This window comes from Nothobranchius furzeri, chromosome 13 (assembly GCF_043380555.1).
Source record: "Nothobranchius furzeri strain GRZ-AD chromosome 13, NfurGRZ-RIMD1, whole genome shotgun sequence".
Classification (NCBI taxonomy): Eukaryota; Metazoa; Chordata; class Actinopteri; order Cyprinodontiformes; family Nothobranchiidae; genus Nothobranchius; species Nothobranchius furzeri.
Genome location: NC_091753.1, coordinates 53,832,472 through 53,857,333, shown reverse-complemented (window position 1 = coordinate 53,857,333; position 24,862 = coordinate 53,832,472). Strand labels below are relative to the sequence as shown.

General features: G+C 45.0%; 1 protein-coding gene across 10 annotated transcripts in view; it reads right to left on the bottom strand.

Annotated features, from left to right (window-relative positions):
• Positions 1-24,862, bottom strand: part of robo2 (roundabout, axon guidance receptor, homolog 2 (Drosophila)) — a 422,481-nt gene that overhangs the window by 28,633 nt on the left and 368,986 nt on the right. For 7 of the 10 annotated variants that reach the window (XM_015951000.3, XM_054742448.2, XM_054742452.2 and 4 more), the window contains exons 13-19: positions 23,917-24,038; positions 18,485-18,716; positions 12,659-12,783; positions 12,381-12,552; positions 10,781-10,969; positions 10,041-10,067; positions 3,618-3,660 (exon numbers count right to left, since the gene is read on the bottom strand). In XM_015951000.3, coding sequence (XP_015806486.1) covers positions 3,618-3,660; positions 10,041-10,067; positions 10,781-10,969; positions 12,381-12,552; positions 12,659-12,783; positions 18,485-18,716; positions 23,917-24,038 — 910 coding nt within the window. The remainder of the gene's footprint in view (positions 1-3,617; positions 3,661-10,040; positions 10,068-10,780; positions 10,970-12,380; positions 12,553-12,658; positions 12,784-18,484; positions 18,717-23,916; positions 24,039-24,862) is intronic. The other 3 variants (XM_054742449.2, XM_015951008.3, XM_054742450.2) reach the window with 1 other exon arrangement.

Sequence of the window (24,862 nt, the reverse complement as noted above, 5' to 3'; positions counted from 1 at the left end):
AGTCTGCATGAGACTGCCTCAAGGTCAAGCATTCGCTTCTAAACTGCTTCCTTTCCAGCCCAAGAGAAGAATGAAGATAAAGGACTCTTTCCTTTTAATAAATCAAAGAACTCTATTTTTAATAAAGCTAATCAAACAAAGTGTTAGTCAGTAATAAGATGTTGACCAATCTGTGAAATAACAATGTTATGATTAGTAAGTTTTAATAAGTAATATGACTAATCTAGTTGCACAAGATATCCTGATGACACGTAATGTAAACGCACGACACGTTGCTTTTACTGATCCAATCAGAACCTTTGATTCGACCAGAAATCAAAACATCCAGATTAATAAAACCAGTCCCCACGCCATCTTAAGTTCAGTTCACCGCATGCTAAGCGAAGCATCGGACCGGCCACCCGGGCTTCCTTTTTAAGCAAAGAACCAACAAGCTGGACAAAAATCTGTTGCATTTTTCCAACCAAGCAACGGTTCCCTTCAGAATAAAAGCTGAACTCACTGACCCTCCGGGTCCATCTGACGCTGTCAACCAACTGTCGCTTTTTACCTGGAGACAATCCAAAGGCTAGTCTGTCGTACTGCTGATGCGGTTTCATCGGCTCTGGATCTGTATGGAGGTCTAATCTGACGGGTATGTGTAGAGCGACAAATATGGCGTCTCATGTGTTTATGAAACTCCGATCATCGCTAAAAGCAAAACATCACAACATCATTCAGACTTGCTTCTCCGGATACGAGAGTTCTGATTAGAACATCACTCACACATCCATCTCACGTCTCATTTATACCAGATCCATTCATCACTTAGAGTTAGTCTTGTTTAAAATTGTTTAGAAATAAATCTTCTTAAACGTTTTAAAGGTGACTCTCTCTTCTCTTGTCTCTCAGTTAATACAAGTGTTACATAATCCCTGCAATAAAAAGTTCCAATCTTCTGGTTTAAATAATCCAACGGTCCGTAAGGTTGATTTCATATTTACTATGGAATCTTACGTCTTACGGGTCCTTAAAGAGCAAGTCACCCCTTACAAGAAGCGTACTTCACTCCCACCTCATGTTTGAAAAATGCAACAAATGCTGTTGCCTAGCAGACCGAGAGGGTGGAGCCACTAACAAATACACACACTCATGACATTGTGACATCATAATGTACCAGTTTACATCATAGCATACCTCTTAGCCAATAGCGATGGTAGATTTAAATTCAAATGCAGTGAAGAGTTTTTACCTGACAACGGCACAACACTGACAGTTTCAGGCAGAAAATTTAAATTTTAACTAAAATGCACTAAAGTGCAAAACTATTGACTACACGTGTCTGCAGCACGATTAGACACACATTTATATAGTTTATCAGAAAAAAAATAGTTGATTTGGGGGTGACTTGCTCTTTAAATAGATGTAAATTAACCTCTTACATCTGTTCATGTTACTGTACTTTGTGAATTTGCCATAAATTATAAATCAAACAGAAATTTTGATCTTTTCCAAAAGCCGTCCGGCCCCACAGCACTCGATGTCATCAACAGCCTTATTGGTCCTGTGTGCCGACATCCCATCATAAGCAGGCAGTGAGCAGACAGCGGAACTGCCCTTGAATTCATCACAGCAAATGTTCTCCTCAGGATAATTGAGACCAATTTCCAGCAAGGATATTCGTTATAAGTATGTAGTAACGGAGGAGGTATGTGGGGGCAGACACCGGCTCACATGTTTGATGAAAACCTAACTTTTAATTCCTGTACGACCAAAGACGGATGGCAACCTTGGGAGATAAAATCGGACGTGAAGCGTTTCCCTCTCTCCTTTTAGACATTTGAGTTACTTGTGATGAGCAGGAGGGAAACCATAAACACTGCCAAAGCTGCCCGACTCCCAGCTCACCATAAATAAGCCAAGAGAGAAAGATTCATTCCAAACCAACCTCGTAAATCTGCTGTTTATGGTCCAACGGACCAGTGAATAGAACTTGCGTTAAAAGTAAAGGCATTAGTTAACACTTAGAGTAATGGAAAATACAGATGACTCCATAAATTAGCTCTCTGAGAACTCACTGTCAGACGGAATTCAGATCCTCGGATAGAGAGGAATCGCTATGGCAACAATTTTAATAAAGCCTGTTCTTTCTCAGGCTGCCGATACGAGTGACTCTGCGAGGCTAAAACACCGATCAGAGCTGAGATGGGAAGTTATTACTACCTAATAATTACTACCCCCCCTATTGGCAGCGGAGTAAGGAATGAACCCTTATCAGCTTTTTATCAATTTCAATTGAGGAGCCAAACTCAAATTGTCCAAGTCCACAATCTGCAGCCGATTCATCTTCCGTGATTCATTTGTTTTGTGATCGATTAAGTATAATTGTTCAGTCAGAGCAGTTTGGTGTCAGCCAATGAGGAGATGCGAACAGATGTGGCTTCATTTGCCATTGTCTCATTAATGCAATAAACACTCCAGCAACAAATCCTAACGCTGCTTTGCTTTCCCGCTCTCGGGGCAGATGGGAACATCTGGGCCACGGATTAACCAGGGTTACCAACAGATCGGGGGCGTGCTTTGGTCAGAGTTGGATAATATTCTAGTGTGTTGTGTGAACTGTAACAGTCACTATTGACTAATACAGAGCACCAAAAATACAGACATTTCAAATCTCGCGTGCTGGAGTGAGAATCGGAACCACTTAGGTGGAAAATTGGAAGAAAAACACAACAGCAGATGAGAAACGGCGTGGCAAGTGGTGTGGCTAATTCATTAGGAGCTTCCTGGCAGCTCACAGAACACCACGGCAAGAAATGTGCATTGTTGCATCCAGTTATAGGCTCAGAAAAAAATGGAAAAATTAGATTCAACAGATATAAAAATAAATACGCTGATACCAGAGTGCTGGATAAAAATATTACCAAATGGGGTCAGATTAAGTAGCAATCTCTCGCTGAGTGCCTGAGATCCTCAGATTTAGCTCATCAGATGTGATTGGCGATAGAGAGACGGAAGCCCGGGCTCCTCGGGGGTGTCGGGTGAAAACCCACAAAGGCTCAGTTACTGGTGCCACTGGGATGAGCCCCATCCACGGTAACCCACCTGCTTCCCCTAACCTGTACTGAAACCTAGCAGGCTGTCTGGAGGTGCAAGTGGGGGTGCCTGAACACACACACACACACACACACACACACACACACGCATGCACACACACACACACCTCTCCCCTGGGTAATTATTTTTACATTATTACATGTGCTCAGATCCCAGCCGCCCACGCGAGGTGACAGGCAAATTTATCACTCCAGAGGGCTTCAGGGGTGCCTGTGGCTCGCAGCGGAAGATAAATTACAAAATAAAAGCACTCCCTGCATAAATTGTTTCTGTTAATTCCGTTGAGGAGATTTATGAGTTCATCTATCGATGCATAAATGGAGATGTGGTGGAGAGACGTATTTGTACGCCGGCGTGCATCGTAGGCACACCACAGGTATCGGTGATCTATCAAACCGTCGGGCGTTTATCAGAGTTAGAATTTTAAAAAAAAGGCAGCTAGATGTGGATTTGGTGCAAGGGCAGGAGATTAGAAGACAACAAATACAAGGCTTTTATTTTGTAGGAGCTGAAACACTCACCTCCCGTTGCTCATCAGACCACCGTCGACTCTCTGGAACGTCACTAAAGAGGAAAAGAGGGAAGGGAATAAGAAAGAAGGCCTTTTTAACACAGTCGGCTCGGTTTTAGTGTTAAAGATCAGATTCAGTGTCCTCTGTCTTCTGGTTTTTGTCCATCTTGCCCTTCAGCACTGATGTCCTTTTTTTGTTTTACGGCACTTTAGACTTCAGACGTCCCTCTTACAGGGAGCGTACGCCACTCTGGCTTGCATTAGCAGGAACGTCATTTACTCTTCAAGGACAACACGCCTGATGAGAAGTAAAACTCGTTCCATCGTTCTGCTTTTGCTGCCGAGTTATTATCAGATTCGTGATCAAATTTCAGCCAAAGGATGATTAGAGAAGGCAGAGGGTTCATTAATCACTGAGCTTTCTGTCTACAAGCCGCTGCAGCTGAGTTTCTGGTCCTCTGGCTCGCAGGAATCCCCAGAAGCTGTGCATGTGGTCGCTCCCAGGAAAGAAACGGATAGATTAAAGAGAGCTGCTCTCGCTCTGAAAGTGAGGGATCTTCACCGCTGCTATGAAGCCAGAGCAACAGGGCGCGTCTCTCGGCAGAGAACAGAAAAGCTGCGCAAGCTTTTTGGAAATCACCTCATACCAGTAAGTGGAAAAAAAAAAGATGAGAGCTGCTTTAGTTAAAAAAAAGAGCGAAGGAGAGCTGTTAGTAATTTGGCTAATTTGCTCCACAGATCGAGATTAAAGCGAGAGGAAGGATGAGCGTTTCCCCTCTTTTTTCTGTTTCATTCAAGTCGACTCCACAACAGGCCTGGGCAGGAGACGAGGCTTTTTTCTGAGGGTGACGTAGCAACAGACGGCTGCACACGACCGATCAGAGGGACTCTTTAACGCACCAGAGTTTAGGATTCTACCCCCAAATGTCCAATTTCTGGCACAACTGAAAGTTCAGGCGTTCGTTTAGTTTACCTGCAGGTCCACCCCAACACGTGCAGCCCTGACAACTCCAGGCAGACATACCCGCCTTTATTCAGACGCAGTCAAAGCCTTTCCCTCTTTGTTCTCCCACCAGCAGACGAGGATTAGAGAACTCTGTGTTGTCTGAGTGAGGACTGACAGGAAGAGGGAGGCCTCTGAAGTCTCTATCTGCGCTCTGGCACATTTCTGGGCCGCAGTGGAAGACTTTAATGTTCGCCCGAGTGACACGGCCGGGCCGCGCTTCTCGCCTCCACCTCCAAGATAAGCACTTCCTCCAATGTGAATACAGATTAATCCCCTTTAATAAGCGTCAGTGGTGGGGCGGGGGACTGGAAGGAGTGTAATCAGCATATAAAATTTCCATCAAATCTAATTTTTGCTGGCAGCGTGCCTCAGCAGTGTTCTAATTTACTTTTCCTGTACCGACAGCTTTAGGAGACGGAGACAGGACACCGGATACGTCAGCTAATCGTCAACACAAAGGGGATCGGCGGTGTGAAAGCCTTCGGGGGTAAAAACACTACCCCGGTTTAACTTTAATGTGCCGTATGTGCTGAATTCAGACAAATTCCTTGGATTAAAACTGTTTTTGTGGAATAACCTGCTCCCTCCCTGGTATGCTTCTCATTTAAAACTCGTGTCTTCCACCACCTGTTGCTACAGCTGCTGGGTAAAGACCCGGGCGGCCTGAGAACTTTGGGTTTGGTCACCTCAGTCCAAAAGCATCCAGGACACATACCTGGTCAGTGTATGGTGTAAAGTAAAGATGTACGTGACAAGCTTGTGTTAACCACTTTGAAAGTTTTGTCAGCCCATGTGGATGTGAAAACCATTTCAACTTACCGAGGCTATATTTAGTTCCTAAACACCTGAGGGGGTTGAAACGATGGCTCAGGCCCATCAGCCAGTGTACTTCCACATAAAATCAACTTTGCTATGATGTCCGCATATCGCGAAAGCACCAATAGCCCAGAAACTCCTGGATCAGAGTACGACCAAAACAAACCTAATATTGACCTCTTTATTTAAGAAATTTCCATTTGTATCAAGTCTTTCCTCCTAAACTTAAAGTTAAAGGCGTAGTTCACTGGTTTAATTAATACGTTTGCAGTGGTCTCTAGTAGAAATGAATGTCTTGGAAGTCTTACTCTGGGGAAACAAAGCTCTGGTGCGCGTGTTTCAGGAGGTAGAAGAGAGCCACATCAGAGCTTGATTTGGAGTCTTGTTTCCTGATACTCACCTCTGATTGGCTAACAGCAACATGACTGTACTAACTCCGTTTGCTCTGCGACACAGATGTTTTATCTCCACAAATAAGTCCGGAGGAGTTTCTGCTGTGTGGCGGGGAAGCTAATGCTAACAGTTAGCTTTGGCTAGTTGAGAGGTTCTCTGCTGTTTCCTGGACGCTAAAACAGCCTTTTGAGCTTTTTCGTGAGCAAGGCTAGGTGAGTCCAAGTGACCGTTTGAAGTAGATCTATCAGGATTTTCTAATCGTAGAGTTTCATCGTCCATTTTCTATCAGGAGCTAAAGCAGAAAATAGGTGTAGGAGACTATTTTCATGTTCAGCCTGCATGAAAAGTCAGAGTGAACGATTAGAATCAGAAAAAGTTGTTAAAAATGTTTTTTGGGGGTTCCACACCTTTAACAAAGTTGTATTCTGTGAAACAACAACATCATTTAATCCATTCAGAGGACGAGGAGAGCAGCTGTTTGATGTAAAAACTGAGAACAGTGACCAAAGAATCACTGTTTCTTACAGTGCTTATTTTTATTACAGAGACCACAAAAAGTCGTAAATTACAGCGCCGTGGGGGGATTTCCACCGCATTCACGGCATTGGGAGTTTCAACAGTGTCAACGCTGTTCTTTTCCTTTTCCTTCCATTTTGCTCCATCCAGCAACATTTCCAGCTTTACAATCATGACAACATTACAGCACAAGCCCTGCCCAGCGACTCTACCGGACCTTTTCCAAGTGCATACCCCATTTCGGGTACTTGGTCAGTCCCTGAAAAGGCCCAGAAAATGGTTCTTTCAGGCCGGTCCGGTGAAAGGGAAACATACCGTATTTTCCGGACTATAAGTCGCACTTTTTTTCATAGTCTGGCTGAACCTGCGACTTATATACCAAATTATGTAGGCTATACCGCGCTGCTGCCGGCCGGCTCCGACCCAGGAATGAGCTCCCCTGTCCTGCTGGGAGGGTTTCAAACACCGCCATCACCTGCTGCAGCCTGTGGTGGGGTGCTGCGGGCCGGCTACGGCCGAGGAATGAGCTCTTCCCGCCTGCTGGAAGGGTTTGAAACACCGCCATCCTCTGCTGGAGACCGTGGCGCGCTGCAGCGCCCGTGTTGTTTATTCTGTTATTGTAACCAGTACTTGTCTTGCAATGCAAAATGCTTGGTCTCAGATTTTGTAAGAAAAATAATACAATTTCCCCCCAAAATGCAACTTCTATATGTTTTTTTCTTCTTCATTAAACATTTTATGGCTGGTGTGACTTATGCTCCGGAGCGGATTATAGTCCGGAAAATACGGTACACATCCCGAGAAGGTCTGGTAAATTTACCTGGAATTAGTGGAAATGAGCCTTTTATGATAACAGCAGTGGCGGCTCCAGAAATTGTTTTCTGCAGGTGCTATGAAGGAAGTGGTCATGCGTACCTATTGTTCTCTAAAACACCTTCAACACTATGGCTTGCCAACTCCGGGTCGGGGGAGAGGTCCTACCTCAAGTGGAGGAGTTTAAGTATCTCGGGGTCTTGTTCACGAGTGAGGGTAGGAGGGATCGGGAGATCGACCGGCGGAATGGCTCGGCGTCTGCAGTGATGCGGACGCTGAGCCGATCTGTCGTGGTGAAGAGGGAGCTGAGCCAGAAAGGCAGGCTCTCGATTTACCGGTCGATCTACATCCCAATCCTCACCTATGGTCATGAGCTTTGGGTAATGACCGAAAGAACGAGATCACGGATACAAGCGGCCGAAATGAGTTTCCTCCGTAGGGTGGCCGGGCTCAGTCTTAGAGATAGGGTGAGGAGCTCGGACATTCGGGAGGGGCTCGGAGTAGAACCGCTGCTCCTCTGGATCGAAAGGAGTCAGTTGAGGTGGTTTGGGCATCTGGTCAGGATGCCTCCTGGATGCCTCCCTGGGGAGGTGTTTCGGGCCTGTCCTGCCGGCAGGAGGCCCCCGGGTCGACCCAGGACACGTTGGAGAGGTTACATCTCCAATCTGGTCCGGGAACGCCTTGGGGTCCTGCCGGAGGAGCTGGTGGAGGTGGCCGGGGAGAGGACGGTCTGGAGCTCCCTAGTTGGGATGCTGCCCCTGTGACCCGGACCCGGATAAGCGGAGGAAGACGACGACGACCTTCAACACTAGCAGATACACATGCATGCACAAAATCTCAACAACACCTGAAACAATCATTAATATACATCACAAACATATGAACAATCGCTGACTTTTCCATGAAATCAAAAACACATTCAGCCACACAGAAAACCATCTATAGTGTTGCAAGGTTAGCTAACGTTAGCGTTAGCATTTCCAGCGGCAAAACCCTGGACTGCTGCGGCGGTTGAGGGTTGACTCTCTCCATCCAGATCCGTAGGTTTCTGTGGGTCTGAGATCACTTCCAAAGATTCATTCATTTCTGACTGAACCCGTGGAAATGTGGGCAACAAAAATCGATCCATTTTACCACTAGCTCTACCTTTCACTCGTTCGTAGGTGGAAAATGAGGTCAAAGGTTAACATCAATTCCCGTTTTGGGTTTAAGATTTTACTATCTATATGATAATTTACTGATTAATGTTGTTTTGTATGTTAAATATTGTCACATCCACATGTTAAATTAAAATTAAATTGTAAAAAAAAACAAAACAAAATCTAATATCTACTTGGGGGTGCAATGACTAATCCAGGGGTAGCTATAGCGCCCCCTAGCGCCGCCACTGGATAATAGAGATAAAAAAATGTAATCTTTAGAACAGGTATGGAAAGTTATGGAAACAGTTGAAAGGGCTGAATTATTCCTTTAAAAAGATGGGAAATGCACCACACAGCTAACTAAATACATCTAGTTAAACTTTAGTGCACCTAAAAGGAAGAGCTCTCTCAGGACATGGTCTTTCCCTCCACCACAATGAAAAGTGCACAAGACAGGATGGATCCTCATTCAAAAATAAACATCTAACATTTAAAATGTTTGTAGTTTGAGCAGGAAAAAATTAAAGGGTTTAAATACGCAAGGCTCGGGTCACGGCTAATAAGCAGAAACTTCTTTTAGGTGTAAATGTTAAATTCTGTCGGGTAAATGACTTAAAGGGACTTTACGGAGTTTTGAATTTTTATGCTCGCGATCGCCCCCTCAGGCCAAAAGCGTAACGGCAGCTTCAATAGTAGGCTCGTGCACGAGGCACGCATGCTGTACGTGCACACTCCTTAACGAAAATAACAGCTGAGACAGTCCCTTGTGTGTGTGTGTGTGTGTGTGTGTGTGTGTGTGTGTGTGTGTGTGTGTGTGGCCCGGAGGACAGAGGACAGGAGAACGCGCAGCTAATTAATTAAATAATTTGGTTCTGTACCTTTCTCTTCAGCACAGCCGACAAAGGTTTATGATGGGTCAGTCCTCCTGCATGCTCAGATCATTCCCTTCCCTTGCTTGAAAAATTGTTCCAAAATGAAAGTTGAACCCACATCTTTTTTATCTGTGAATTCAATGCCGTTCGGCGAGTCTCAAATAAAAATTTGGGCATCTTACTGTAAAAAAATATACCATTAATGTAAAAAATAAACTCTAAATAAACTATGTTCACATCCAGAATCAAACCCAGGTCTTCTGCATGAGAGTCCGATGTATTACTAGGTGAGCTAAAGCACCAGTGATGTCATTTGTATCTGTAACTTTTATATCGTTGATGACAGCTGAAACAGCGTCAAACCAAAGAACGGTTCAGAGCGAAAATGGCTATTTTGTTGCTAATTTGCAGGAAATATCTAGAAGAAAGTTCTACAGAGAGTAGCTAAGGGTCCTCAGAAATGTAGCTAGCTTTGTCACACGGCGTTAGGAACAGCGACAAAGTGGCACTACCTCTCTCTCTGCTGCTAAAGCTACGGACAGCAAATGCTACGGGCGATGCCTGAGCGTGAACACGCATGAAGCAGCCTGCTCGACCCGAGCGTCTCTCTTTTTCTGTGCTTTTACAGAAAAACAGGCAATCACAGTAAAAATGCCAGGGCTCATTCTACAGGACCAGGGCATTGCAGGAGAATGTATGAAGAAGACATTTATTATTTCTATACATGTTTTGGCTGTCAAACTTCCATAATGCCCCTTTAAGGTTTCTGTTTTCATTAGCCATGACCAAACACCTGGCAGTCCAAGCACGAGGACCGGAAAGTGGGATTTTGATGAACCAGGTGGGGTGGAGGAGACGGGACAAATGAACAGTACCTGCAGGGGTGAAGGTGAAGGACTGAACTGCAAAACAAGAAGACAGAAAAGTTGTGCATTAAAAAGCCGGCGGAGACGAGCAGCGCTTTGGGCGTCTCTACACGCTCTGCAGTGACGTCACCCAGCGAGTAGAGAAAAAGCCAAGAGAACAGCCAGCCTAGGGGCGCAGAGACGCGGCCATAACCAAACATAAAACACCAAACACATAAATGTCAGATGTGAAGATGGAGCGTAAGCAACCCAAGACCTTTAGAGTAGCTGCCTCTGTTTGTTAAAAATAATAAGTTTTGTTTTTCTTGAATTTACGCTTATTATCAGAACAAAACGGGAACATTTAAATTTGTTGATGCAAATCGCTTCATTAAATCTCTCTAGTGAAATCGAATGCATTTGGCCATGAATGTGGACTTGCTTCCTGTATTTACTCTGGGCCATGCGGACGTATCCAGGGGTCAGGGAGTGGGTGGAGAGGTGGACAAGCTTTAGCTCTGGTGACCAACAACAAGCCCCGTCTGCCCACTCAGCTCGGTCATGCTTAACTAATAACATCGTGGGTGGATTTGTCAAAAACTGCAGCCCTCTGGAAATGTTTACAGCTGACATCTGCACCTCTGCTGAGCTGCAACAGAGGCTCCATCCCAACGTCTCCGCTAGCAGCTTCAGCGCTAACGTTAAAGGATCGCGACCGGTTGTTAAAGCGCTCCTGTGAAGGGAAAAGAGAATCAGTCACTCAAGCTAACCTGCGTAGTTGCTCAGACCCTTTCTCTTCTTCCTCCTCCAGTAGAGCCAGATGCTGAAACCCATGAGGATGACCCAGCAGGCCCCTCCGATCCCGGCGATAAAAGCAGGCTGTTTGACCACATCGGTTATCTGTTCTGTGATGCTGTTGTTCCGGTTTCCGTGTATGATCACGTCCCGGAACTCTTTACCTGAGGGCACAGGGACAAACAGACCGCGTTCACACGTCGCAAAGCAGACAGCTGCAGACAGCAGAGCCGTGTCCAGGACTTTTAAAATGGGGTGGCCCATGCGGGGCACTTGTTTATTCATGGGTGGCACCAATGGTTATGCTTATTTATTTATTTACACAAATCATTTATTTATTTGTTTACTTTCTAGTGAATTTTTGAGTTTCACATTGCACAATCACCATTTATTTCCTATTCATCTTCTACTTTTGTGGTGGTTAGCAAGTCACTTCTTGTTGCATTACTGCCACCAACTGGAGTTGAGTGGGACTCTAAATACTATGTATGTGAATATGAAAAAATAATAAATAATATTAATACTACATGCCTGGGCTAGAAAACAAGGTGAAAGGTGCATGCAACCACACACCATGTTGGAGTTTACAACCCAAGCCTTTTGTCGACGATGTAAAGTCAATTTAAACTGGAACTTAGTGGGGTGGCACCTGGGGTGGCCAATCAGATTCTAAGGGTACATGTGCTACCCCAGGCCACTCCCTGGACACGCCCCTGGCAGACAGTAAACGGGAAACATCAGAGATCTTATGGGCCTTATTGAATTGAATCTCATGCGCGCTTTGACTCTTCAAGGTGAAACTTCAGTCACTCGTAGCGCTGAAGGGTGTGGAATTACTCTTCAACAACTACAAACACATAAAAACAGGGTCGGCGATAAAAGTGGAGCAGGTCGGATTCATTTCAGCTGATTTAACAGCCAGGAAAGGAAGGACGTACCTCTCTGATCTAACGGCACGCACGATGAAACAAAATGCCCAAAAGTCCAAAACACAACCCTGAGTGAACAAGCTGCTTTGCTCAGCTCTTAATTCTCCTCTCTGCTAGAGCACTGTGAAATAAACGGAGTGAGAGGCGGACTCTTTCGATCTCCAACCCCAGCTCACCCCTCCGACCTATTCTTACACCGTAATAAAATATTCAACCTCAACCCTGATCAACGCTTGCAAACACGTACTTGGACAACAAACTGGTTCATTTTATGAATATGCACAAGAAAAGCCGCACAAACACCTTTGATCTATACTTTAAACACAGCCGTCTACAGACAAACAAAAGCATGGCGTATAATAACTGCAAGCTCAGTGCTCTGCTCTCAGAGATGGATTATGTGAGTGACACTGGGGAAATAAGTACATGCTGCAGGCCAAGTCATCAGTTATGGGTCAAATCAGAGAAAATCTGCCAGAGCTCCACATAAATCACATGTAGTCGGGCCACATTTCAAAAACAACAGCGCTTCAACATTCTCCTCCCTTTGGTGTTTGCTTTTGTTCTTCCTGCTATCACCCCAAGCATCAGTCACTCAAAACGGCACGATGAGAGGCCGCGATCCTCTCTCATCGATCAGCCTCACCGATGATAATAGGTTGAGGTTCGCTCTTGACTCCGACTCCAGCGCTTGTGCTGGCAGCCACTTCCACATGGTACACCACTCCCACCTGCAGCCCGCCCACCACCACGGAGCGGATGGCTGCATCCACGGTCTTGTTCACGTGGAAACGCGTCTCATTCCCCAGGCACCAGATCTGAAGCAAAAGGAAAAAAAAAAAAAAGAGTGAGGGCAGTTCAGTTGATTTTATTTGGTTTTGTTAAAGGTTCCATCCGGATCAGTGCCGACTCGCTGCAACAAACCTTGTACTCCTGGATGATGCCATTTTGGTGGTCCGGTGGAGGGGGGTCCCAGGAGATGCTAATAGAAGTGCTGTTCTGGTTTCCCACAGTCAGGACTGTTACCTGCTGGGGAGGGGCGCTGGGAGCTGGAAGAGGAAGAGGGAGCGCTTTAAAGGAGGCACGCACTCGTTACTCCAACAAATCTGCTGAGGTCTCTAGTACGAATGAACGCCTTGCGACTCCTGTTGCAGGAAGTAGAGGTCAGTCGGAGGTGGTGAAGGGCAGAAAATGGCAAGAGTTGGAGTCTTACTCACTAATATTTGACTCTTCCGCTGCATTTGTTCGTTCTTATTGTGTAAAAAAAACACAACAATATTTTCCCTCTATAAATAACACAAGCCGGCTGCGTTGTTGTGTTGCTAATGGTTAGCTTCTGCTAGCTAAGACGCTCTGCTCTCTCCTGGACGCTAAACTACAGCAGCCTTCCCCGTGGCGAGCCGAGATGAGCGAGTCCACGGATGTTAACGTTCAGCGTGACGTAGATCTGTGTGGCTTTTTCTGACCCGAGTGTTTCCTCGTCGATTTTCTTTCTGCGGCTAACGCGGGAAATAAGAGTTAAAAAATATTCTCGTGTTCTGCATGTGAACCTCAGCATTTAAAAATAACAAATATCAATCAATCCTCGGTGAACCTCCGGTCGAACAGGCCAATGCAACATTTTCCATCTCTGGCAGCATTTATGAGTCAACAGTAATAATAACGATACTAAGACTGTCTGAACAGAAACCTAAGCCCTTTTCAGATTGACATTCTGGAATATGTGCGGACAATTCAGTCCGATTTTTAACCAGAACTGTGTTTTCAGACACACCACTTTTGTACCTGAACTTGTCCTTTCGGCTGCGTTCACACAGCAGGGAAAAGTTCCAGATGTCTGAGGGGGAGGGGGTGGGAAGGCTGTACCCGGATATTGCGTAAACATAGTGCTGCGGGCGTACATGCGCCATTTACCCAAACAGCCATTCAGTCAAACATGGCCGACGAAGAGATAGAATTCCTCTCACTGATCAGACATTTTTTTAAGCATAATTCTGCGCACACGAAGACGCGTAAGAGACCTGGATGATGAAGCGGTGTGATGCGCTCCGTCGCGCGTCTAGGAGACGGTACCATAGGAGGCGAGCTGCCATGGTTTGCCGCATGCTACAGGAGCAAGCTATCTAGGTGCACACAGCGTCCCCCGGTCCCCTCCTCCTCCCCCTCCTCCCTGTCCGTGACAAGTCCAATCCTGTTACTAGGGGCTTTGACCAGTTTTATTACGGAAAAGGTTATCCGGATGTTTGTATTCAGACACAAAGGTCTTAAGGACAGAGTCCCCAACATTTCCGTTTTTCATGGCCTGTCTGAAGCGGGCTCAACAGAGACAGCAAAAGAAACGCAGACACACGTCCTGTTGAGGAACAATATTCTGTAGGGATGCTACAGTTGACTGGAGGTTGTCGAGATAAGACCAGGGCACAGATGACATAGCCACCGGCTGTCTTTAACGTTTCGCTATGATTTAATATATCAGCCTCTGCTCTGCTCCGGTCTGGTGGATTTGCACAGAGGATACTGGTATTGATTTGTGGAACGATGGCCTGGCACCATCAAGCAAGAGTTCTCAGTCACACTAAGACTCGAGCATTGACCACTTCAGCACACGGGTCAACGGGCTTATGAGGATGAAGCGCGGGTGCAAAGGAAATATGGAAGAAAAAAAAAAGCAAGGAGTACATTTTAAGAAAGAGGAAGCATGATCTCAGTAAACATATTGATGGAATTCATCGATCAGCCAGAGGGAACTAAAGCCAGTGGAAGGGCGCTTCATAGTAGGGCCAGTCTAAACGAATCCGCTCTATCCACAGGCAGACAGAGAGAGGATGGAGGCAAGACCAGTCCGAGCTCTCATAAACCTCTGTTGTTATTCTGATGACAACAATCTTCTGACCCCACAAGGGGTAAGAGGAAAAATAAATAACAGCCGGCCCAACTGGAAATAACGTTTTAAAAATAATGTTTTCTCATTTCCGCAGCGGCTGGCAGGGGAGCGGCACCGCAGCGGCACGCTGACAGGTCAATTACTCCAGGGCTTCCTCTCCCTCACCTCACCGCCATCCAAAATGGCACGCGTCAACCTGTAAATCTGTGCTCATCCCTCAGTGCAATTGGCCACACCAGCCCCCAGAGAGCCAGGAGGCCCTGGCATGGTAGAAGATGAATGGGTCCAATGATGAACCCAACACCTCGGCCAGATTACAAACAATCTACCGAGCGAGCATCTGATCAACCGTCGTAGTCAGCGCCCTCCGATGCAGCGTTACGTTCAGGTGACAGAGTGTCGGGTTTGTCCGCGGGAAGCCATCAGAGACAATGTCGTTCAAAGTTAATGTTGTGAATGATTCAGCAGCTGGTCATCATGCATATTTGTGCGAAACAATAAACATTTTTCATTAGAGGCCTTGGAGGCTGTGCTAATAGGGCCATTAGCAGAGTGATGTATGGCGGGGGGTAATGTGACCCCCTGTCTTGCGTGTGCACACCATGCTGTGCTGAATGATGGGGGAATGCAAACATATCATATCATTACCAAAAAGTGGCCAATAGTTAACAGCAAGAAGTGTGTGGAGCAGGGTCTCCCCAGAGAACAGCGAAAGCAATTCGTCTGCAAATGTTCATTTATGCAAACGTAACGGATGTCCTTTGTCTCTACATGAGCATTATGCTGCATCAGAGACGATCCTCGGTGGTGACTCAGTGTTCTGTGGGAGTCCGATGGTAGCCAGAGTTCATTTGTAAACCGAGAGGAGACAGTCCAGATGGAGGGTAAAGACTACAGGAATGAATGCTAAGCACACTGCAAGTCTGCAGCAGCTTTCTCTGGGGATTCTTTTATTGTGTTAGCTAATGGACAACCTAAGTTTTATTCACCCCTGGAACTATTTTATTTGATCCATTTAAACAGGATCTCAATTTAGCGGTCGAACTACGTCCCAATCCTCACCTATGGTCATGAGCTTTGGGTAATGACCGAAAGAACGAGATCGCGGATACAAGCGGCCGAAATGAGTTTCCTCCGTAGGGTGGCCGGGCTCAGCCTTAGAGATGGGGTGAGGAGCTCGGACATTCGGGAGGGACTCGGAGTAGAATCGCTGCTCCTCCGGATCGAAAGGAGCCAGTTGAGGTGGTTTGGGCATCTGGTCAGGATGCCTCCCTGGGGAGGTGTTTCGGGCATGTCCTGCCGGCAGGAGGCCCCCGGGTCGACCCAGGACACGTTGGAGAGGTTACATCTCCAATCTGGTCCGGGAACGCCTTGAGGTCCTGCTGGAGGAACTGGTGGAGGTGGCTGGGGAGAGGATGGTCTGGAGCTCCCTAGTTGGGATGCTGCCCCCGCGACCCGGACCCGGATAAGCGGAGGAAGACGACGACGACGACCATTAAAACAGTTCTAATCATCCAAATATGTCTGGTGTACCAATAATGAACGGAGAGAGCAGAACGATCAACAGAACCGGGTCCTGTTGGAGTCTGAGGGGCTGGGATGTGGCCAGAGGCCTGAAGGGTGTGCTATCAGCACCAGTAATAGCTAGGACTTGTAGTTCCTGGAGCCTTAGGGAGATGTGTGTGTGTGTGTGTGTGTGTGTGTGTGTGGGGGGGGGGGGGGGGGGGCTGTAATGCTATGGCAGCTCCACGCCTCTGTGTTGTACTGTTTCCTCGCTAGCCACAGGAGATATGGTCCCTCTGAGAAAAGAAAAATAAATGAGCCTGTCAACCTGACAGGATGTTAACTTTCTCCAACACATGCAGGTCTGGAAATGTTGTGGCAAGATAGTCTTTGTCTCCGGTGTCAAGAGCCCTGATTCGTCCTTTTTGTGTTGCTGTCGTTGTCATGTCATTAAGCTCACAGGCTAAAGATAGACCGTCGTGGAACCGTCTTTGTACTTTTTTCTTTCTGCATCAGTCAGATTTACATCCATGTGCGGCCCAATAGGCAAGCTGGCTGGGTGGCACGTTGCAGATACTTTGACGCTATTATTTGAAACACGGGAAAGAAGATATTATCATGAACAGTGAAAACTTTGCTTCTCTAAATACAGAGAGTGCAGAATTATTAGGCAAATGAGTATTTTGTCCACATCATCCTCTTCATGCATGCTGCCTTACTCCAAGCTGTACAGGCTCGAGAGCCTTCTGCCAATTAAGCATATTAGGTGATGTGCATCTCTGTAATGAGAAGGGGTGTGGTCTAATGACATCAACACCCTATAACAGGTGTGCATAATTATTAGGCAACTTCCTTTCCTTTGGCAAAATGGGTCAAAAGAAGGACTTGACAGGCTCAGAAAAGTCAAAAACAGTGAGATATCTTGCAGAGGGATGCAGCAGTCTTAAAACTGCAAAGCTTCTGAAGCGTGATCATCGAACATTCAAACGTTTCATTCAAAATAGTCAACAGGGTCGCAAGAAGCATGTGGACAAACCAAGGTGCACAATAACGGCCCATGAACTGAGAAAAGTCAAGCGTGCAGCTGCCAAGATGCCACTTGCCACCATTTTGGCCATATTTCAGAGCTGCAACATCACTGGAGTGCCCAAAAGCACAAGGTGTGCAATACTCAGAGACATGGCCAAGGTCAGAAAGGCTGAAAGACGACCACCACTGAACAAGACACACAAGCTGAAACGTCAAGACTGGGCCAAGAAATATCTCAAGATTGACTTTTCTAAGGTTTTATGGACTGATGAAATGAGAGTGAGTCTTGATGGGCCAGATGGATGGGCCCGTGGCTGGATTGGTAAAGGGCAGAGAGCTCCAGTCCCACTCAGACGCCAGCAAGGTGGAGGTGGAGTACTGGTTTGGGCTGGTATCATCAAAGATGAGCTTGTGGGGCCTTTTCGGGTTGAAGATGGAGTCAAGCTCAACTCCCAGTCCTACTGCCAGTTTCTGGAAGACACCTTCTTCAAGCAGTGGTCCAGGAAGAAGTCTGCATCCTTCAAGAAAAACATGATTTTCATGCAGGACAATGCTCCATCACACACGTCCAAGTACTCCACAGCGTGGCTGGCAAGAAAGGGTATAAATGAAGAAAAACTAATGACATGGCCTCCTTGTTCACCTGATCTGAACCCCATTGAGAACCTGTGGTCCATCATCAAATGTGAGATTTACAAGGAGGGAAAACGGTACACCTCTCTGAACAGCGTCTGGGAGGCTGTGGTTGCTGCTGCACGCAATGTTGATGGTGAACAGATCAAAACACTGACAGAATCCATGGATGGCAGGCTTTTGAGTGTCCTTGCAAATAAAGGTGGCTATATTGGTCGCTGATTTGTTTTTGAATGTCAGAAATGTTTATTTGTGAATGTGGAGATGTTATACTGGTTTCACTGGTAAAAATAAATAATTGAAATGGATATATATTTGTTTTTTGTTAAGTTGCCTAATAATTATGCACAGTAATAGTCACCTGCACACACAGATATCCCCCTAAAATAGCTAAAACTATGAACAAACTAAAAACTACTTTCAAAAACATTCAGCTTTGATATTAATGAGTTTTTTGGGTTCATTGAGAACATGGTTGTTGTTCAATAATACAATTATTCCTCAAAAATACAACTTGCCTAATAATTCTGCACTCCCTGTAAACATCTGGAATATTGTAGATGGGACCTAAACTCCTATGTTCTGTCACAAATGAAAAAGCGCGACTGAATGTGAACGAGAACAACTTGGAACCATCCAAACGTATCTGTGACTACTGCTCCTCCTAAAACCTCTACCTACTGCATTCCTCGACTTCTCACCTTCCTCCGAGGTCCGTGCTGTCCTGGACTCACTGTCCATGCCTTGAAACTCGTTGAAATATGGCCGCACCTTGATTTCATAAACAATCCCTTTCTTGAGCGATGCAAGGATGATGCTGCGCTCCGAAGGAACCTTCACATCCTGAGCCTGCCACTGTCCAGGCGAAGGCAGCCCTGATGTCTGCCGGTACAGAACTCTGTAACCCTGGATAAACTGGGATTGACGATCCACCTGAGGGAAGGAAATGACAACAAAATTACTGCCGTACTTTATTATGAAAAAAAAAGAAAAGAAAACAGGCTGAGAGGTTTGGTGGAAGCTACCTCGGGGCGGTCGATAAATAAAAAACATAGGTGTCTGTGTTATTTTTTTGCAGTGTGCTTTACAAAATTGCATACGTGACATTTTAGAGGCTGTTACTTGTTTAATGGGGCTTTTATCACCAGCCATGCTACACTTTGCTCAATTAACACACACTGACATTACCTCATACCCACAGCTCCCAGTCCAAAGTGTTGCCTCTTCCATTAAAGAGACTTTCCATAATGCCACCTTAAAGGACATGTGCACGTCCCAAATGCATAATAAATACTAAACAGTGACACGCTGAAGCCGCTCTGAACGCATCAGCGAGGAGATGCGACCGTAAGAATGTCACGGAGGACCCGGGGGACACGAAGGGAACGCACAGCAGACGTGTTATCAGCAGACACTTAAAAATCCAGGAGAAGCCCTGAAAGCCACAAAGGGCCCTTCTCCGAAAACTCTGCCCATTTCGTTAAAGAGAAACATGCTGAATTCATGCAGAGGAGGGGCGAACGCATTACTCACCATAATGGCTTGTTAACAGTGGAGGAAGTGAGCGCTGCTTTCAAGTGGGATATTAAGCATCTGTTTTCCACCAGGGTAGATGGAGTAAATCAGCAAAATGGATTTCCATGTTGGTGTGCGACTTTATTAACGGAATGATTTGGAAATATAAAAGTGGCTCCTCTGTTTACAGAAAGGACCCCTGAATGATTTAGGCTGGCGTCGTTTGTGTTGACTGTGCATTACAATCATAAAGCAAGGGTTTAGCGTTGAATTAACAACCAAGGCTTGGGGTGAGACTTACTACAGGGGTCAATAAACATGTCAGCAGCAAAACGGCTAATGTTGACGGTTTCAAAATGCTACCCGGCACCCCATTCCACTAAGTGATGTCGCACAAATAACTACAACTGAGTGATTTGTTGGCCATAATATAAATAAATCAACACATAAATAAATGAGCACGTCAGCCCAGATGAATCTGAACAGCCCTTTTTCTCTCATTACCACATAATTAAACAGAAACACTCACATCCAGGACTTTCTTCATATTTTAACAAAGTGACAAAAATCTGTTTGTAAGATGTAAAAAATAGATTTCTTCTGTTTTTCTGCGTATTTTGTCACATTTAAATGTTTCAGATCAGTTAAAATGTATTATCAGACAACGATAGACTGAATAAACATTAAGTTTTCTAATGATTATCTAGTTGATTGTGGTGGAAAAGCAATCTAACACAAAACAAAGTGTCCCCCCACAGTTAAATCGTGAATAATAAAGCTGAGCTCAGTTGCACTAGTCACATCCAAGCCTGACAATCGCCAGACCGGAGAATCACGACAACGCTTCAATAAAACGATCTCCAAAAGCAACACATCTCACCCTATTCTAAAGACAGTTAGGGGGGAAAGAACAGCAAACAGCATGCTAAACAACAGGACACAAGGCCTGTCTCACATTAACAAGACAAAAACATCTTCGTCATCCCTAAATTAAATGAAAAAGATTCTGTGGACTGATGACACAATATTGCGTTAAAGCTTCCTTCTGGAGTATTTCTCTTATCCGATGGCACCATCTAGTGGCTGACAAGCGTATCACAAAAAACGCTGTTCTGTTTTTTTAAGATGGCGACTTCACGTTTCTGTTTATAAATGTGCTTCTGTAGCCGACAAACAGAGCTAAAACACGCTGTTTTACGAGTATTATTCTCAGGTCATGCTGTGTTTTCATATATTTATGTTTTAGAGACTTTCTTGTCCGTGAAAAGTTCATCAACTCTGCGTCAGCAGAATTATTCCTTAAATTTGAAGCATCTAAGCGGTAGTCTAATGCTATTGGTTAGTACTGGTCGGCGCTCAGTTTCCTATTTCACGGAGCTCTGCCGGGCAGGGGGTGTGTTTAGCAAAACAAAAAAAGACTTATTGCTTACATTATAGCACAGTACAAGCTAAGATCATCACTTTTACGGATTTCTGACAAATCATACATCATTTCTGAAAGAGAAAAGCTCCGGAAAGCAGCTTTAAACAATTGTTTATAATTTGACACCAGCAGGCAAAAAACTCCAGAGCTGTGTAAAGAACTGCAGCCAGTAAACAGGAGCGACCGAGAAGTTATTTCTTCTACCCCTAAGAGGCCATGGGATTTTTTTGTTTTACTCTAATATCAAGTGAAGCATACTAGAGGCTAACGTCGAGCTAACAATGCCAACGGTGAATTAGAATCAGTTAGCTCTAAAAACATCTCAAGGTACTTTTTCAAGGACCATTAACTCAACATTACGGTGAAATGTCTGTGTGAAGTGAATAATGAGTCAATTGTGGCCAGTGTTGCCAACTGTTTTTGACTGAAAGTAGCTGAAGTTCCCCCAAAAGTCGCTGGATGTCGCCAGATGACATCACGTGTTAATGTGCATATGACGCAATGACGTTTGCGAGATGACATCACCACGTTTACGTCGTGATGTCACCAGTCTTGTGGACTAAACCAAATAAAACCTGCGTGATTTCATTAAATAAATTATTTAATCTATTTTTTAATAGTTTATTAAAATAAAAACCCCATAGTATACAAAACAGCAGCCTTTAAAACATCAAGGAAAGATGGCACAAATAAATGGAAGGAATATTTCTATTTTGTCTGAAGAGAATGGAACTCTTAAACACAAAAATATTAAATCGATAGGAATGTATGTATGACTGAATTAAAATGAATTTTCCCTTGTAGTTGTCAAGTGCCGTGAGATGCATTGCTATATATTGACCTAACAGATAATATATATTTTTTATTTTTGTTTGGTTTTGTTGTTTTTAGTACTTCTGTGTAAAAAGAAGCAGGCCGTATTTAGTATTCAGAAACGTTACATGCAAACTGCCAATGACCTGAGGTGTTTGTCTTAGAGTATTATTCTGTTTTTTATAAAAGTTTTAAATCTGCTACGTTATTGAATTCATCATAGAGTTCCAATGTTCCTTGAATGCACCACAAGTGGTGCGAGAAGCCATGTGTGACTGCGACGCTGCCTGCCAGTGCCAGCCGAGCTCAGCTGCCGAAATGCGGCAGGATGGCGGAAGGAGCGGTCGCCCTTTATGTAGCTCCGGTGGCTATCTCAAATAATGGACTTGTGAAAACCCACAAAAGGTTTGATTGGTCAATGGGGGTAGTGTGATCATGCTGCACGCACATGCGCAGATCATTTTCTTTCTGATCCTCTGGAAGGAAGGACGGTCCTGTCGCTTCAGATGCCTCGCTAATCTGCAGGTAAAGTCTGCTACAAAGTTGTAGTCAAAGTAGCTGAGGGGGGTCAGAAAGGTCACCAAATTTGTCGCTAGGTGCTTTTTTGACAAAAAAAAGTCGTTAAGGGGGTCTGAAAAGTCATTAGAAATGGCGACAAAGTCGCTAAGTTGGCAACACTGATTGTGGCGTTTTACTTCCTCGAATGAGTCCCTACTGTAAATCATCCAAGAGTGATCACACCAGATATAACACCGTATTTATCTGCTCGGTTATCGGTTTACTGTGCATGACTCGTCTTCTGGCGCTTATCCGTAACTGGCAACAGCCACGAAACCCATGGAACGAAAAGTGACTTTTTGCTTTGACAAATGGACCGCAGTAACCACATTTGACCACATGATGTTATTCTTACTCCATTTCTACATGTTGCACCTTTAAATGAGCTGTTCAAGCCAGAAAATTCTTTACTGAGGATAAAGTCAAACAAATCTAAAAATAACACAGCAACGTGAGGATCACTACCAGTTATCACAATTCCTTTATTATAGTTGTTGCTTCCACAGGGTGTTAACAGCAGTCACTAAGTTTACAGCTCAGTTAACTTTCACATGAAGCTAGGTTGGTCTGGATCTGGGTTTTCTTCCTTTAAGAGTTTATTGATCTGAAACATTTAAATGTGACAAAAAGGCAAAAACAAGGGAAATCTGTAAAAGGGTCGAATCTTTTCTCACAGTTGATATTTGCTGCAAAACAAACTCCACAATATGATAGACATCAAGTGCAAAACCAGAATTTATGAGCATTAGCGTTAATTTGAATCTTTTTTTGTTTCAAGAGGGAAGGAGCTAAAGGCAAGACTGATGAACATCCAGGTGTCTGACTTTTCTTTTGATGTTCGCGGTGGTTAAAAAAAACGTTTTGCTGCCATTTGATGTCTGCTTACTTTTAAGTCACCAATTACAATGTTTGAAAGCTGCAGTCGGAGGGAACAACCTGACAAAAATTCCCTCATAAAACAAATGCTCGCCCCAGGACCATCTTCAAAGAAGGATCTCTAATGTCAACTACCCTCACTAGAACTAAACATGCAGAAACGAGTAAATGAAAATGCCACCTAGATTTCACACAAACAACTAAAAACATAAAAATTATGCCATCCATCCATCCATTTTCATCCGCTTATCCAGAGTCGGGTTGCGGGGGCAGCAGGCTAAGTCAAAAGGCCCAGACTTCCCTCTCCACAGCCACTTGGGCCAGCTCCTCCGGGGGAATCCCAAGGCGTTCCCTGGCCAGGTGAGAGACATAGTCCCTCCACCATGTCCTGGGTCTAACTTTAGGTCTCCTCCTGGTTGGAAGTGCCCGGAAAACCTCACCAGGAAGGTGTCCAGGAGGCATCCTAACCAGATGCCGGAGCCACCTCAACAGGCAACTCTCGATGTGGAGGAGCAGCGGGTCTACTCCGAGCACCTCCTGGATGACCGAGCTTCTCACTATCTCTAAGGGAGAGTCAGACACCCTGCGGAGAAAACTAATTTCAGCCACTAGTACCCACGATCTCGTTCTTTCGGTCACTACCCAAAGTTCACGACCATAGGTGAGGGTAGGAACGTATGACTCAGCTCTCTCTTCACCATGACGGACCGGTACAACGCCCGCATCACTGCAGATGCAGCACCAATCCACCTATCGATCTCACGCTCCAGTTTTCCCTCACTCGTGAACAAGACCCCGAGATACTTAAACTCCTCCACCTGGGGCAGCACCTCATCCCTGACCCGGAGAAGGCATTCTACCCTTTTTCGAATCAAGACCATGGTCCCAGATTTAGAGGAGCTGATTTAGAGGTTATGCATCTAATAAAATAATTTATGCTACACTTACCGTCCATGTGACCTGGATGGTTGTGGGACTCAGAACCACGGGGTTATGCAATCGAACGATGACCTCACCAAGCTCCTTCTGCACATGTCTGTGGTCGACACCCTGAGCTGGAGGGCTGATATCTGCACGGAAAGATGGAGAAAAGACCCACAGATATTTTCAGGTAAAGAAAGAAAATGATTTGAGGCTGAATGATAACAGTGAGCTTTCAGATTCAACAAAGAAACTTAGTTTGAAAAGAAGCAGCTTCATTTGCATTAAAATAATCTCTTTCCACCTTGTAATAAGGGACTGTCTTTTCAGACGAGTGTCTGCACTTCCTCGGGTCTGACGGAACAACTGCATCGACTGCACTCAGAATGGTTGACCCTCACGCGTCTCAAATGGAAGATTAATAGATGCTGTGACACCATTTCCCAGCTCATTTCCCACCCGCATGTGTTTTAGGTTAGAAGGAAATAAAAACTTCAGCAAAGGAGATCCTGAACGCTGTGGATTTGAGCCACGTTTTGAGTTATTTACTGGAGGAAAAAGATTCTTCATTCAGAAAACCCAACTAAGTCACAAATCTCAAACTACACTACCGCAGAGAGAGGAGTCAACACAAAAAAATCTATGACCGTCATGGCTAATCAAAATGTTTGTGTTCCATCTCCAGACTCTTATCCATCCGCATCTTTAGATGAGTTATCCGAGGTGAACCCTGCTTTTGGCTCACTGCTGGGAACTTTTCATATCACTGCACACCAAATGTCTGTGGGCCGCTCAGAACAGTAGTCAAACCTTACCCGGAACTGGGGATGGTCATTTTCTCTTATTATGAAGATTAACGTTGCACGGAAGGCACTAATGCTGTTGGCCCTTTCCAAAAGTAGGCACGTTTATTTACATAATAGCTTAAGTGTAGCCCTCATGAGCTGAACCGAGCCGAAGAATTTGACCTCTG